The following is a 16,718-nucleotide window of genomic DNA, read 5'->3' on the forward strand; positions in this document are numbered from 1 at the left end:
AATTTCCTTGTATGTTTCAGCTGTCAATGGGAATGCCAAAGTGGAGTAGGTAACATACAAGGAAACTGACAAGGCTAGACTGCATATGGGCTAATTTGAGCACAGTTGTGAAGAACTGGGGGAGAAATAATAGTAAGACAAAGGAGGAACCCATTTGTGCTATTCAGAAGCAGCAAAATAGGGGAAAAAACAAAGTGAACAAAGTATGTCCACCAAAGGGTGCAGGGGCAATATCTCCCACTTCACAATCTGATCCTCCTATTAAGTGTTCAACTGACCGCTGTCAGTGTCCCCCTCCCATTTAACACTTCCCCAAGTCTCCAGCAAGTCCAGAAAGGGGAGTTATTGCCCCCTCCTTTTCATGGCTCCTTCTCAGAGTAGTTACTCCTGTTATGCAAATTCCTTTCCTTTTACTGTCCAGCCTTTACATTTGTGCAAATTTAGAGGTGGGGAAGTAAAGTTAGGGGATATCTGTGCAAATTTAAAGGCTGGGCAGTAAACAGAGGGGAAATTTGCGCAAAAGGAGTAACCACTCTGAGAAGGAGCTGTGGAAAGGATGGGGGAAGCAAATAACATCCCTTTCTGGGCTCGCTGGAGACTCAGGTGACATGTATCAGTTCAACACTTAATAGCAAGAGGATTACATTGCAAAGTGAGAGATATTGGTGCTTCTGATTGCACAAATGGGTTCCTCCTTTGTCGCAGTGTTATTTCCCCCGCGGTTCTTTGCAACTGTGTGCAAATTAGCCTATCTGCAGTCTCGCCTTGTCAGTTTCCTTGTATGTTATCTACTCCACTTTGGTGCTCCCATGGACAGCTGAAACATACGAAATTGACAAGCCAAGACTACACATACTGGATAGCTGAATCTGCATTCTTGCACCCTTGCAAAAGACAAGGGAAAATTATAAGAAACCCCCCAACCCCATTTGTGTTAATTTCAAGATACACACACACAATTTGTTCAAATTACCATTTGCAGAAATGGTGGCACCTGAAAAAAAGTGCAAAACGTTTCTGGAATTGGGAAAAAAAAAATCTGCTGTCCGCCGCTGCTCACTCTAATGGAAACAGTGCAGAATCCCATCCGGCTCAAACAGAACGGAATTCCCAGCATCACACATCCCTAATCCATGAATATGCTCTCTAATTAGCACAACTGGAATTCTGCAGTAGTCTTCCTGGGATGTTTGTAGGAGCAAATAATTTCACTTGGGTCAAAACAGTACTGGCAAAATATACGAAGGATATCTTTCAATTCCTATTTGTATAACTCAGTGGAGGTCTATTGATTCAAGCAGTGTTCTCCCCACAGGAAAAAGGTATTTTTGGCCTTGAGGTATGACCCTGCTTCCTCTGCAGCATGAGGGGGCTGCCTTAATTAGGAAGCACTGGCTTGGTGGCACATCATGCTATGCACTGTGCAAGTTCTTTATGAGGACCTAGTTGCGCTTGGGACTATATATTTGTACATACCACTATATGCTGCCTATGTCTACTGTATACACCAAAGTGCCTCCTGAGAGGTGTTGCATATACACCCACTCATGTACTGGGATCCTGCGGTGAATGTATCTTCACTGTGTGCATGCATGCAAATCTGCATATACGTTTGCAGAAAGAGTACATGGTGAACGTACTCTTGCACATGTGTCACTCACTGCGGGAAGATGACAATCTGGATACAACAAACAAAGCAGAAGACAAGCACGGTGCAAGCCACGTAGCCCCCAAAACGGGTATCCACCTTTTTGGAATACTGCAGGGTGAAGAGGAGAAGAGAACCGAAGTTACCAAGGGGTGGCAGTGCCCACTGCAGAGGAGGAGGCCTTCAGGTCCAGTTTGAGGCCTAAACTCTAGAAGCAAGGGAAGGTACCTTTCTCTCCAGCTCAGGCTTCTGGAAAGTGAGCAGGAAACGTTTGACATGATCCTTACGCAGCTGGTCAATGCTCCGAGCGTCAATGGCACGGCCCAGAAACTCATCGACCTCATCTTCAGGGTTCAGGGCTTCCTGTGTGCTTCGGCTGCAGGAGAGAGAAGCCCCTGTTGGACAACCAGGAGGAAGCATCGAGGGGAAGCAAGACAGGCCTTGCCAACGTGAACCCGATCCATCTCTCCCCTTGTTGCCATCGTCTCATACACTGCCATGACACAGTGAACGGGCTCTCATTGGCATCGTCTCCCTCCCCACTGCCAGCATCCAAGAGGGAGGAAAGGTGAAGGCACTCACTTGTCTTTGCTGGAGTCATCGATACCCTGAGGAGGGGAGAGGATGGAGGGGAGAGGATGGAGGGGAGAGAGAGAGAGATCATTTCAAATGCTCAGAGCAAATTAAAAAAAGCTTTGAATACATACATTATATCTCAGAGGCCAGATCCTGCCCTCCTGAATCCCCAATCAGGTCCCCTGGGGTTCCCCAGAAGACCACACCCCCTTCTCCTGGCCACATGTCCTTCTCCTGGCCACACCTCCTTTAGCAACCCCTGGTTGTTTGGTATTTCCTGCATTTTGTGCAGTTTTCCCCCCATTCCAAAAGATTGAAATGCCTCTCCTAAGGCTTAGGAGTAAGAGCTTTAAGCTCCTGTTGTATGGCTGTGTGGTAGTTTGGCCCCACTCCTTTTGCCTTTGTCTCCCGCCCACTACTGGAATGTGGTCCCCAAGAAACTGAATTTGTCCCAGCCTTTGTGCTGTTTTCCCTCATTCTAAAATACCTCTCCTAAGGCTTAATTACTGGCGGTAAGAGATTTAAGCTAAAATATGCCGGTATTTTTGGTAGCTTGGGCCCAGCCCCCTTTTTTCTTCAGCCCCAACTACTACTGGGATATGGCTCCTGAGAGCTTCTCTGAAATGGAATTTGGCCCTCGGGCTGAAAGAGCTGTAAGCTACAATATGCTGGTATTTTTTTGTCTTTTTGCCCCTGCCCCTTTTGCTTTTGGCCCCACCCCTTCTGTCTTCAGCCCCCACCCACCACTGGAATATGGCCCCAGAGACCTCTAAAGTGAAGAGGTTCCCCAGCCCTCCCTCCCTCCCTCCCTCCCTCCCTCTCTATCACATACAGGTATTTTTTTCTTCTTTCTATATATATTTTTTCAGTTACACACGTTTTACAGTGAATGTCCAAAATGCATAGATGGCTAACAACTGTGAGGGAATATTATTAATCCGGTAGGGATCTGGTGGAGGTCTGAAATCGTGTGGTTAAACTAGTGAATGTTGGCAATGACCATTAGGGCCCTGTCCACATTCACCAGTTTTTCTCGTTTTTTCAGACGTGCACTAGGCACACATGGGATCGTTAACATTTCCATACGCGTGTATCAGTCAGTGGTCACTGCATATTAGATAGTCATCGCAGCATACACTCGGATGGAAACCCATGGACATTTTCAGCCAAGTTTTGTATCATGGCTTTTTAAAAAAAACTTTATTCATCTGGGCAATGACATTCATTAACAAAAAAACAACTTATCCATCACCATAAAACGATCAACTTTACAACACAGTTAATTTGCTGTATCAGTTCCATATAAAGTATTTCTCCAAATCATGACAGGAAATGAGTCCACTTGATTTCAGTTTCTTTTATATTGCCTTATTGAGTCTTGTCAACATGGTGCAGAATGTCAGCTCAGCTCTGCAAAATCTCCCTCACTGCTCCTATTCTCTCTTATATCACACAGCGGTCAGGGGTTCTACGCTGGTCCAAATCCCTAGATCCCACGCCTCCTCACAGCCAAGAGGAGAAACAGAGTTGTTCTACCTCCTGGGCTGGTTATGCCCTTCGCTACGAACATAAAGAGCAGCCGGGGCCCTTCCCTGGGCTCACAGTCTCATCTCTGAACATGCTGGGAGGTGCAATAAATCTGCTTGGCTTGAGCTGGCCTTTGGCCAAACAAGCAATACTGCTCATGGCCCTCAGCATGCCAGTATGGCTAAGATTTACAGCTTGAAAGCGGAATGCCTGCTGGCTGGTTAATGCTCAACTTAGCAGGAGTGAGAAAGAGGTGGGAAAGAGGCCCAAGGAGAGCCTGGGAATGTTACTGGAGACAACAGCAGTTACATTGCCAACCTTAGGCAGCCATTTTGTTGTCTCCATTGCTGCCACGCCTCCCACCACCAGTTCAGGTACAGGTCATTCTTTGCCCCAAAACTTTATTTTATTTATATACGGATACATTCATATCCTGCTCTTCAATCCCAAAGGGTTCCTAGAGTGACTAACAACAGCAACATAAAATAATTTAAAAAGTGTTAACAATCACTAACGAAAAGCATGCAGTTGTTAAAACCGCATCAGACTAGGTCCAATATGATAAAACATGTAACAGTTGCTAAAAGGGTTTTCACCTGATGCTGAAATGATACAGAGGTCAGTGCCAGGCAAGCCTGCCTGGGGAGGGCATTCCAAAGGATGGGGTGCCACCCCCGAGAAAGCCCTAGCTCAGATCACCACCTGCCTCACCTCAGATGGAAGGAGGACCCAAAGTAGATCTCGAGGTATCCTAGTCCCGAGTCATTTAGAGCTTTAAAGGTCAGAAACAGTGCTTGGAATTGTGCCTGGAAGCATACAGGAAACCAGTGTAGTTGTTTCAAAACTAGCGAGATATGATCAAAACACTCTGTCCCGGTCAACAACCTAGCTGCAGTATTTTGTACCAGCTGAAGCTTCCAAGCCATCTTCAAAGGCAGCTCCCACATACAATGCATTACAGTAATCAAAATGGGATGTTATTACAGCGTGCAAGATGGTAACCTAGACATCTCTGCACAGGAGGGACCAACAGTTGGTGCACCATCTAAGCTGGTGAAAAGAGCTTCATACTATGGAAACCACTTGGGCCTCTAAATATAAGGCCAGATCTAATAGAACCCCAAAACTGCAAACCTGATCCTTAATGGGGAATGCAACCCCATTCAGAACAGGCTGAACCTCACCTCCTTGGTCAGTCAAACCACCCACAGTACCTCCAGTTTGTCTGGACTGAGCTTCAGTTTATTGGCGCTCATCCAATCCATTAGCAATCTCAGATACTGCTTTAGCACTTCAACCGTTTCCCGTAAATTAAGATAAAAGCAAGTAACAGAGTTGAGTGTCCTAGGAATACTGATGCACTGTACCCCATACCTCCAGTTGACCTCACTCAGCAGTTTCATGTAGATGTTAAATAGCATGGGGGACACAAGGGCCCTGGGGCACACCACAGCATAACTACCATAGAGCTGAGCGAAGCAGTTTCCCAGAAACAGCCATCCAGGTAGGAACAGAATCATTGAGAGAAGTGCCTCCAATCTCCATTCCAACCAGCTGTTCCAGGAGGACACCTTGGTTGATGATACTGGAAGCCACTGAAAGGCCTAGGGGGATTGGCATTATTCTTCTCCTGGCATAGGTTAGGGCATTCAGAGAAGTCTTGGTGGCAAAACCCAGCCAGAAAATCTGTTGAAATGGATCCCGAAAATCTATTTCATCCAAAAGCAACTGGAGTTGTGCAGCAGACACCTGCTAAAGAACCTTGGCCCAGAAAGGAACATCTGTGACCTGCTGATATAGGAAAAATCACTGGGGTCCAGTGAATCCCCTGTCAGGAGTGGCTGCACCACCACTTCCTTTAAAAAGAAGGCCGGGACCACCCCTCTTGTAAGAGGCATTTTTAGCCTCTAGACCCAGCCAGTCCAACCACTCTTGGCAGATGGAATGAGCTAGGAGGATCAAGCGCACAGGTAGTAAGCTGCACCCCTCCAAGCATCCTGTCAATGTCCTCACCAATTGGGACTCATCCAGAGCATAGTTAAACTACAGAATTCGCTACCATGAAATGTAGTGATGGCTGCCAACCTGGATTGCTTTAAAAAAGTATTAGACCATTTCATGAAGAATAAAGCTATCAGTGGCTACTAGTCATGCTAGCTATATGTTACCTCCAGGATTAGAGGCAGTATGCCTCTCTGAATACCAGTTGCTGGGTATTCAGGAGCAGGAGGGTGCTATAATAGCACTCATGCCCTGGTTATGGACTTCCCAAGAGGCATTTGCTTGACCACTGTGGAAACAGAATGCTGAACTAGATAGATCCTTGTTCTGATCCAGCACAGCTCTTCTTAATCAACGAAGTCTAACTCAACGGTGCTCCGAACATATACATAGACACTGTAGTTAAAGTGGCATCTGAGCAATTTCATCTTTGAAATGCTTAACAAACAAGTCACAGCAGGCTTCAGAAGTTTCTTTAACAACTGACTGTAGGCCTAGATGTAGAAGGTCCCATACTATCTACTGGATGATGCTGGGAGGATGAAGTGGTAGCAAAAAAAAGCTGTTTTCTTTGCTGCCATCATAGTCACAGAGTAGGCTCAATAAAGAGCTCTTACCTGTGTTTGGTCAGACTTACTACAAGGCTTCTGCCACCTGCATTCTAGGCAGTATAGTAAACCAAAGAGCAAATGGGCTCTACCCAGTCCGAACAGATACTCAGGAGTGATCTCATCAACTGCCTGAGTCATTTCCATGTTCCACAGAGCAACCAAAGAATCAACAGGCGCATGAGCCAGACCAACCAGAAACTCCCCAGTGACTCTTAGGAATCTATAAGGATCCATCAGCCTCTGGAAGCAGACCATCTTAATAGATCTCTCACCAACAGGATCGCAGCAAGTCAAATGTCCTCTTCATGCATGCCGAGGAACACGTGAGGGTTAAAAGTGGGGACAGTGAGGAGGCCATACCCTGCCCCCAACATCCCCATGTGTGCTAGGACCCGCCCCCTGGCCCCCCAACCTCGTCATATGGAAGTGGTGAGGTCTGCAGTGGGATTCTACTCATGTTCAGATGGATGCGAATAGAACACTCTAGGTGATCAGTCCCCCTGTTTTATCAGGGTCCACAATCATGTGGAGTGTTTTACCTCAATGGAGGGACATTGGGGAATGAAGGGGCGGGGCCTGTTGTGCATGGAGGATGTTGGGGGCAGGCCCAGCGTGCATCGCCCCTCCCTGTCCCCATCTTTAGCCCTTGCATGTTCTTCAGAATGCCCAAAGAGGACTTGCCTCTCATCAGGACGTGACCCGACTATGATAAGGGAATTGCAGGAAAAAGTAACTTTTAGAAATTCCTGGGGGCCAAAGTGACCCCTAATTGTTTGATAAGGCCTATTCCTAGGCCATAAGAACCAGCATGGCCCTTAGCCCAAACAGGCTTCTGCAGCATAATAAGAACCAGAAAGCCATTCAAACTGTGATGGATTAAATAGGCCATAACAACAGATGCTGTGAGCAAAGGGCACTGCCAGATTGTGCTACCGCCACCAGTACCTTGGCAACAAACCAGCTACCACAACACCATGGCTGACAACGCACCACCACAACTGGCAGCGTAGCGATTGACAACGAGCCAATGAAACTCATCATCAACTGCAAACGACACCAAGGTGACTGACGCAACCGTACCAAAATCCACTAAGCAATCAGCACCATAGCAACAACCTGCAACCTAGCAATCAACAAATTAACTGCAACCCATAGCAATGGATGACATGAGGCCAGGGGCTGTCACTTAGCAACTGGGAAATTGTGCCATTATGGTGAAGAGCACATTAAGGGGGGGGGGGGAGAGATTTCTTTTTTAGACCCTGAAATTATGCAAATTGATGTAACAATCTTAGATTTGCATAGCAGGCCTAATTCGCATTTTACTCTGTTGAAACTGAGATAGAGGTGTGGGAGCTGCAGAGTGGAGGGTTCTGAGTACAAGTTTTCTTTAGCCAGGGACTGAAATAGGGCAGCCTTTCCCAACCTGGTGCCCTTCAGATGTGTTGGACTATAACTCCCATCATTCCCAGCCAGCATGCTTGGGGGTGATGGGAGTTGCAGTCCAACACATCTGGAGGGCACCAGGTTGGGGAAAGCTGGAATAAGGTTTGAGTCAGAAGGAACAGGCCCCATGGGCTAAGAAGGCTGGACAAATGCTTCAAGGAACCAGCCTTCATACAGAACAAACAATCTGTTTAAATCCCTGGTGAAATTAAACTTATCTGAGCAACAAGGAACCTGGCAACTAGAATTTTTCCAGCCCTGGGAAGAGGTATACAGCTGCAGAAGAACAAAGGCCTGAAGTGAGAACAGACACCTGCCGCAATTCTTAAGACTCACTGGGAGCCTCTTTGGTTTCAAATCCAGGGATAGCCAGCTTCAGTATCCTTGGACCTCTCCTCAAATCTCCAGACCAGGGGTGGGCAACTTGTGGCCCTCCTGATGTTTTGGCCTACGACTCCCATCAGCCCTAGTCAGCATAGCCAATGGCGAGGGCTGATGGGAGCTGCAGGCCAAAACATCTGGAGTTCCACAAGTTGCCCACCCCCGCAAGGTATTGACAAACTGTGGATGTTAAAATGGACTAGATTCCCCACCATCCAAAATCCAGGGTGGATAGATGCCCACCCCCTGCTCCCAACCATAGTCTGTGAGTATATTTTGTGTTACAAACTGTTCCCTTCAGGTGTGGTCAGGCTCTATAATAAAGTTAGCAACACCTAGCAATAAAAGCCCTCATAGTTACGGAAAACGTGTGAAGGGGCATAGCCAAGGCCTTGCATACAAGCCTCAAATTAAAGATTTTACACAGCTTAACGTTCAGGAGGGCCTCTGCTGATTGAATACAAGTTATTGTGGGCCATATCTATTCTATAAGCTGCAATTTAGCCATCCATCTCCTCTCTACTCTCCTTCCCTCTCTCTCTCTCTCTCTCATATACACACACACACACACTTACTTGATTGTGAGGTCTACAAATATGCTCTTTTGTCTAAAACAAAAGTTGGGACTCTCCGGATTCCGCAGAAGCCAATAGATTTCATGCTAAGGGCTGAATTCCATTCTCTTTGTTTTTGTCACAGCCATGGCAATTTCAAAATCCTCTCCCCCTCTCTTCTCGCCTCCCCCCGCCCCCAACAGATACACAAACTGGGAACAGTGGCTGCTCCATAGTGTAGCAATTGTGGTTGTGATAACGCTCCGTTAATTTTCTTAAGCAAAATTGGAGAAGGAACTTTTAAAAAGCAGTGTACTGGGGGGAGGTGGCAGAAAGGAAGTAGGAAACACTCAGGGGAAACAAGATTCCATTCCTCCTAGAAAGGCTGTGCAGGGCCGGGGCAGGGGTGGTGGATGGAGAGAGGGCAAGAAAGATAGTGGGTGTCTGCAGCAGCTGATACCAGGAGGGGGAAATGCAACCCAGAAAGTTCCTTGCTTCAAAATTCTCTTCAGATCTGGTTAGCACGTGCAGTAGACTGAAGTAGTAGAACAGATCTGGCTGTACTACTTTTCTTACACGGGGGAGCATTCATTCTAGAGTTGTCTCCCCCTCCCCTGCAATGGTACAGACCATTGTACTATCTTGGCGAATTCTCTGAGTGCCAATCCTTACACAGCCAAAACAGCACCATCTGCATACAAGAAGGAAATATCAGCAGGCTACGGAAGCGCAACAAATCTTTAGGGAAATAAACCCCAGTGAAGACAGAGCAGAATCAGTGGCTGCATAATGCTGGCTGAATGTTTGGGGACAGGGGGAAGAACAAGAAAAACAGGTAAGGAATATCCTGGAAGAGGGCATGGCTGAAACCCTAAAAAGAATCTCTCTATACTGCAACATTTTGTTGCAGTTCCCACTTGCACCAACTAACTCCACCTTTTCCTGTTCCATGTATAGACCCACCGTAGGCTTCACACCCTGGGAGATGGGGGTGCATGTAGGTGAGTGACAGTGACAGAGGGGCAGGGAGAGAATGACTCTTATTCTAATAATAAAGCAGGAATTCCTAAACTGCGTGCCATGAAATAAATCAAATAATGAAAGGCTCTTGTGAACCACAAAGGAGGTGAGCCTGTTGCACCTTTGCATGATTTCACTGTCTTAGCTTGCCTGTTCTAATCAGTCTCCACTAGGAACAATTAACTCAGCTACACTGATGTACTTGGATGCAACTGGGGCATGCAATTGCACTTCATCCAGAGATGCAGCCAAATTACTTGCACTTGGAGGAAGCCGACAGTTGCATCTTTGCATGAGTCCCAAAACTTGGCTTGCTACTGCCCAATCATGAGGCACACCTACCTCCACGTCTCATGCAGAAATCTAGGGAATGAACGCCCCTGAAGGATAGGTGTTCTTACTATATACTTTTTAAAAAGTAAATTTGTGCAGATGCAAGATTTGTGCCTCCAGTTTTAATTCAGAAAAATAAAAACAAAAAGGTGTGCCTGATCTATTAGAAGAAAACTTGGGAAGCACCAGACTAAGGGCAGAACTGCGTGCCAAGGACGCCTCAGAGTCCCTCCCACCCGCAGTATATGCACACAAGCAACTCTAATTCTCCACACCCAAGCAAAATTGCCCAAAGTAATTCAGGCATGAGAGACACAGACTTTTCACTTGCTAACAAGCTCACCACATTGGCAGGTGTGTGTCTGATTTGAACCTCACTTCACTGAGACTGCCCCTGGCAAGATTCCCCAGTTCTGAATAGCTGCTAGCAACATGCCCAAACTAATAGCAATATAGGGGAATCGTCATTTGAACTCTCTCCCTCCCCAACCACATTCCAAACCAGAAGGAATATTAGTATGCCAAAAAGAACACTAGGCCAGAACACTTTCCTCTGACATGCTAACTTCCTACAGAGAGGAACTGTTATTTGAATGTAAAAAAAAACCCCTCTCCTTCTGCATCCTGCAGTGGTACAATCCTAGGAGGACTGTCCCACATTTTTAAAAAAGTGTTGCTCAGCCCTACAGCTCTTGCACTTCAAAATGACCCCCCTGCTCCCCAAAGCAAATTCCTTCTAACTCAGTGGTAGGCAAACATTTTGAGCCGTGGGCACAGCTGGCAATTTGATAAACTGTCCTGGGCACTACCACAAAATGGCTGCCATGGGAGGCATGACAAAGGAAAGTAACCTGATCAAAAGACTGAATACAAGGCAGAGGTGGGGACTGAGCCCCAACATGTTAAACAATTCCTTTGACCCACAGTTTTCAGTCGGGCTGTGCACTGCTTTGGCCCACAGCCCAAAGCCTGAGTTGAAGCGGGCTGTTTCAGTCCACTTCTGAGCCCCTTCTGAGGTGAAGCAGAGGGAACATGACGTGACCTTAGCTGAGCCGCCCATCACTGTTGCCGCTGCCGCCATCATCTCCACCAGTTCCTCAGGACTGGACGCGCGCCGGCTCTTATTGCAGGGAGTCACCATTTTTAAAATGGCAACTTCCTGGAAGTTCCAGGAAGTTGCCATTTTAAAAATGGTGACTCCCTGCAATAAGAGCCGGTGCACATCCAGGCCTCAGGAGCTGCTGGTGGCGGTGATAGCAGTGGCGGCAGCGAAGGAGACGGCAGCCCAGGTAAGGAACTGGGGATTTGCGCAGGGGGCCCCCAAAGTGGGATTTGGCCATCTGAATCCCGCTTCAGATTCGGGGCCAAGTCGGGTCAGCCCCCCCCCCCCAATCAGCCCGAGCCGAATCAGGCCCGCCTCCAAAGCCACGAAGCAGCTTCTGATTCGGATTGGGGCCCCTATGCACAGTCCTAGTTTTCAGCACAAACAGAAACCTATTTCACAGCAAGCCCAGCTGCTGGTAAGAAAATGTGTTAACTGAAAAAAGTGGAAGGCGTAGGGCACCTTGGTAGGCACCAAGGAAGGTGTTCAGAGGAGCTTTGGTGCCTATGGGCACCATGTTGCCTATCCCTCTCCTAACTATCTCCAAAGCTACTTGCCACTTGAAAAGGCCCTAGCCCAACTCTGCTCCAAGTGTATTTTAAATTGGAACGGGGGCGGGGGGAGTTGGAGAAAAGCCTCCCTTACCATGCAGGCAAGTTCATGCAGGGTTGGGCTAACAGAGGGTGTTCTACATTAAGTATTTTCATGCCATCTATTCAATATTAGAAGCAGTACTGGAGCAGATTCAACCGAAAGCCTGTAACTGGCCCATACTACAACAGGAAGAAGAAAAATGCTGCTGTTGAGTTTTGTGGATTACGAAAAGGGTGGCGGTGGCATTATTTGCTTTCTCAGCTGCTATGATCAAGAGCAGTCTGGCTCTCATGGACGTGATCTTCTGCAAATTAGATAAACTGTAACGCTGGCATGTTGTGTGTACTGTTCTATTGCCAGTAATCCTACACTGTATTGTAATTTTGCAGTCACCGCTTACAGCATCAAAACAATGTCCCCCACCTCATCCCTCATTCAGGGCCAACTCCTTTACCACATGGTTCAACTATCGTCTTCCGGGCACAATTCAAGGTGCCGCTATGACCTACGTACAGCCTTAATGGCTTGGGGCCTACAGATCTTGCAAGACGTTCTCTCCTTTCTGACACATGTTTTTCTTTTGCTCTATCACAGTCTTCAAGATCAAGCCAAGAGCGCCTTCTTCACCATGCCATCCATGGGACACACTGAGGGGCATTCTTGGCAACTGCCTCACAGCTGTGAAACTCGGGTCTCCTAATGGCCCCAAGTGTGGCCTGATAGCTTTTGGGAACATTGCAAGATTTTCCCATTTCGGACGGCATTCAAGAGCCAGGGTTCAGCAGCCCAGCGGCACAGCCACAATTTGGCTGAGCAGGGTCCCATATTCAGTCACCTGGCCTTTCCGGTTAAAGGATCTCAGCTGGTGGGACTTGGAAAGACCCGTAGCCAAGACCCGTTGCCAGTCCATCTGGGCGAGAGAGATGAATGATTTGACTGGGTACAAGGCAACATCGTTTGTCCCAGTCATGAGCAGTGCTGGAACCAGATACCGCACATGCTGCGTGTGGCCAGCTTGCCATGGGGTGATGCAGCCAAAGACCAACACAGGCTTTTGGCATGGAACAGGAGCAGCCATGAGAACAGGCCTTCGCAGGGATTCTTCTGCCCTTTGTTCTAAATACGAATACTGGAAAAATGTATACTAACCTTTCCCAACATCGTGCCCTCCAGATATGTAGGACTACAACTCCCAGCATCCACCAGCTAGGGGATGCTGGAAGTTGGAGTCCAATGTAGTTAGAGGCTGGGGAAGCCTAATGTATACTATGGAGCAGGAGTGCACAACCTGCAGCCCCCTCCCCAAGCCTTAAAGGCAACCCTCCCACTATTTCTGCCACCGCTGTTCGTTAGCCTTGTCTCCAACCTCTCCCTCAGCAATCCTAATACAAATTTGCTCTTTACATGTTGGTAGAAGCACTGAGGAAAAAGCAATCATCAGGATCACTGTGGGAGAGGTGGAGAGAAGGCTGCCCTCATGCAGATTGCTCTTTTCCCACTGTACCAGGATTGCTGGGATGTGCGCCAGCACGTACATGTGCATATGTGTACGTGTGCACGCACGCTTATGCACGCTTATGCATGCACGCACTCATGGGCCCTGAGTTGGCATCATATGCAGCCCACAGAGCTGAAAAGGTTGTGCATCCCTGTGGTGTAGTGGCTAGAGTGCTGGACTGGGGCTCAGGAGACCCAGGTTCTGGTCCCCACTCTGCCACCAAGCTCACTAACTGACTTTGGCCCAGTCACTGACTCTCAGCCTCACCTGCCTCACAGGGTGGTTGTGAGGGTAAAATGGAGAAGAAGAGGATCATGTACATCCCTTGGGCTCTTTGGAGGAAAGGCAGGATATAAATGTAAATAAACAAAGCATTACCCATCAGGTAACACCAAGGTCCTGCAGGCGGGTGTGTGGCACAACCCCCCTGCCCCCAAAGCAGAACCCAGTGCTCATTTGCTCCCATCCCATCTCCTTGCCCAGACATGGCCTCAAGCAAGCCCCCTCTGCCCCTTGCTGGCACTCACCATCTGTCGGAAGGCCTTGGAGTCCTTGGTCCGGGGGAACGAGCGCTCAGGCACCCAGCGGGCCACCAGCCCCTCAGTGGAACTGGCCTGGGCCCGCTGCAGCTTGGCTAAGATGGCCTTCTCCTCTTTCTGTTGAAGAGAAGCACAGGGTATGGAGGAGCAAATAGAGGAAGGAGAGCTGTAGAGGAAGGAGAGCCGTGGCGGAAAGGTCCTCTTAAGCACCCTCCCCCAGAATAAGGTGTAGATCCCAGGCTGCTGGAGTTGTGGCCTCTGCTGCCCTGGCTTCAGACAGCAGAATGCTCACCCTTCTCATGAACCGTACCCACATGACACAACCAGCACTCTGCAGATGATCCAGGTTCTCTCACCCAAGAACTGGCAGAAAGTAGATCTCCAGATATTTGTGACTTCAACCCCCAGAATTCCTGACCATTGGTTATGCTGGCAGGGGCTTCTGAAAGTTGAAATCCCAAACGTCTGGAGATCTGCCTTCTGCCCACCCCAGTTCTAACTCACCCACCCACCACATTAGAGCAAATTCTTGCCACACTCATTGGACTCACTCGTTTCTGGCTGCAGCCCACAATGAAGAAGGTCTCGATATTATGCTCCTTGAGGTAGGCGTTGCGCTCGCCCCCATGCCCTGGCTCCACTTCGTAGTCCTCGTTCAGGTACTGCAGCGTAGCCCGTGTAATGTGGATCCGTCTGTCACAGAACTTGGTCACTCAGCCAAATTATCTGGGGGAGCCCACTGCTTCCCACACCGCCCTTGGAGGCACCCCCACCACTACCATGGCGCATTTATCAGCCTGCATTAGACTGGAAGATACTGTTCAACGTGGACGTGATTTGGGCCCTGACTTTGGGCTTGAAGCAAGAAGCAGGAGGGACAGATGCACGGCAGGGATGAGCTGGGCTGCAGCGGAGAGGCCAAGGTGGCTCTGGAACGGCTCAGCGGAAGAATGGGATAGGGAGGGAAAACTGAAGGTGTGGCTAGATGAACTGAGATGGGGAGGTTTTTCCAGGCATACAGGAGAAGGCACAGGGCCAGGAGTGGGTGGCACCAAAGGGAGATGGCAGTGGATGATTTTGTATGGATCAAAAAGTGGAGAGGATATTGCTGGGGCTGAGTCAAATGTAAGGACTAGAGCAGGGGTGGGGAACCTCTGTCCTAGGGGCCAAATCCGGCTCACCAAGTTCCCAGGTAGCCCCACCCCTTCCCCCCCAACCACCGATCATTTGGTGGTGTCCGAGCCTTTGTGCTGTTTTCCCCCATTCTAAAATGTCTCTCCTAAGGCTTAGTTACTGGCAGTAAGAGATTTAAGCTGAAATAGACTGGTATTTTTGGTAGCTCCGGTCCAGCCCCCTTTTTCCTTCAGCCCCAACTACTACTGGGATGCAGCCCCCGAGAGCTTCTCTGAAATGGAATTTGGCCCTCGGGCTGAAAGAGGTGCGACACCTCCCGACTGGAAATTTGAAGCTGATGCAGATGGCAACAGAAAAATCTGGGGGGGAGCCATCACAGTCTCATCACCTTCACTGCGTTTGGTTCAAGCAGTGACCACCTAGTCTATAAGACCACACCCCCAGCAGTGCTTGGGTAGGAAGCAAGCTGAAATCCCAACCGCACCAAGCTGCTTGTGTACATAAAACTATGGAACTCACCAAGCATGGTTTTCCCAGCAGAACCACATGGAGGTGACCAAAGTGGTCCAGCAACATTGCCCCAGCAAGAGCATGTTGGTGTGTGGTGTGGCATGGTGGGGTGTGTGTGTGTGTGTGTGTGTCGGTGTCGGTGGTGGGAGACTGTTGTTTAAGAGTAGTCACACCTCCTACCAGAAGTTCTTGGAAAACATCTAAGCCTGCTCCTAGTCATTATCAAGGCTGCTGCATGCCCTTTGGGATGCAGGGAAGGGGGATGTACTACTGTGAGGGGCACCAATTGGACAATACCTGTGATGACATCAGCAGGAGATACATCACAAGACCCCCGCAAGTACACAGACACGTTGTTTTCTTGGACACTCAGTCTGCCCAGTGTTAAAGCACACGTCCCCAGAACCACTGCCAAAAAGGCTGGCTGCCACGATTTCCAGCAGAGAGGGTAGCCCTACCATTCTTCAGTAATACGGGTGGCCAGAGATATCACTCTAATGTTAACAGAAAGCTCCAGGAAGATGTCCCCCACCCCCTGCCCTGCAAACAGCTGAAATAGCCCTATGTCTCAAGTGACCAGGCAGCCACTACATGTACAAACACAACCTGATAGCTCCATCCACATATCTGAGTAGCTATCAACTCCCCTGCTTCAACCTTTCCCCTATATCAGGGGTAGGGAACCTGCAGCCCTAAAGACCTTAGCAGCCTCCCTTTCTTGGTTCTGTCCCCCACACAGCAATTAGGTGCCAATGGAAGGGTTGTTGTTTTTCTTAAGCCTAGTTGTGGCACGGGGCTGGGCTGAGGAATGGGGAGAGTGGAGGGAGGAATGAGAAGAACAGAATGGATAGAGGAGTATAAGCATGACTGACAGAGACATAGTGGTGGCTCTGGACCTGCCCACCACCAACAGATTTCTCTCAAGGGAATATGGACCTTGCTGGGTGGGGTCGGGGGGAGGAGGTTCCCCACTCCTAGGAACCTACCTTTCTCGCCAAAGCCCCCCTGCCCCCCTAAACCTTCCCCTTGCTTTACTCAGACCTCTGAGGACACAACTCACCCAGCTTTGCCACCAGCCTCCATGTGGTTGGCCAGGGTGACATCATTGGACCAGACATCAAACTGCCACTTCCGCAGCCCCAGCACTCCGCAGTGCACGCGCCCACTGTGGATCCCAACGCGCATGTTCACATTCACACCTGTCACCTCACGCACCAATCTGGAAGCAGGAGGATGGAATGAAC

The 16,718-nt window shown here is 48.7% G+C and overlaps 1 protein-coding gene across 1 annotated transcript in view; it reads right to left on the minus strand.

The window, feature by feature from the left end:
- The window catches only part of ADCY6 (adenylate cyclase 6), a 57,632-nt gene that overhangs the window by 17,505 nt on the left and 23,409 nt on the right, over positions 1-16,718 (minus strand). The window contains exons 8-13 of the mRNA XM_084836956.1: positions 16,535-16,693; positions 14,382-14,523; positions 13,819-13,947; positions 2,231-2,256; positions 1,877-2,024; positions 1,662-1,759 (exon numbers count right to left, since the gene is read on the minus strand). Coding sequence (XP_084693082.1) covers positions 1,662-1,759; positions 1,877-2,024; positions 2,231-2,256; positions 13,819-13,947; positions 14,382-14,523; positions 16,535-16,693 — 702 coding nt within the window. The remainder of the gene's footprint in view (positions 1-1,661; positions 1,760-1,876; positions 2,025-2,230; positions 2,257-13,818; positions 13,948-14,381; positions 14,524-16,534; positions 16,694-16,718) is intronic.

Source organism: Heloderma suspectum, chromosome 2 (assembly GCF_057233095.1).
Source record: "Heloderma suspectum isolate Gila_16-S chromosome 2, 16-S_ref, whole genome shotgun sequence".
Lineage (NCBI taxonomy): Eukaryota > Metazoa > Chordata > Lepidosauria > Squamata > Helodermatidae > Heloderma > Heloderma suspectum.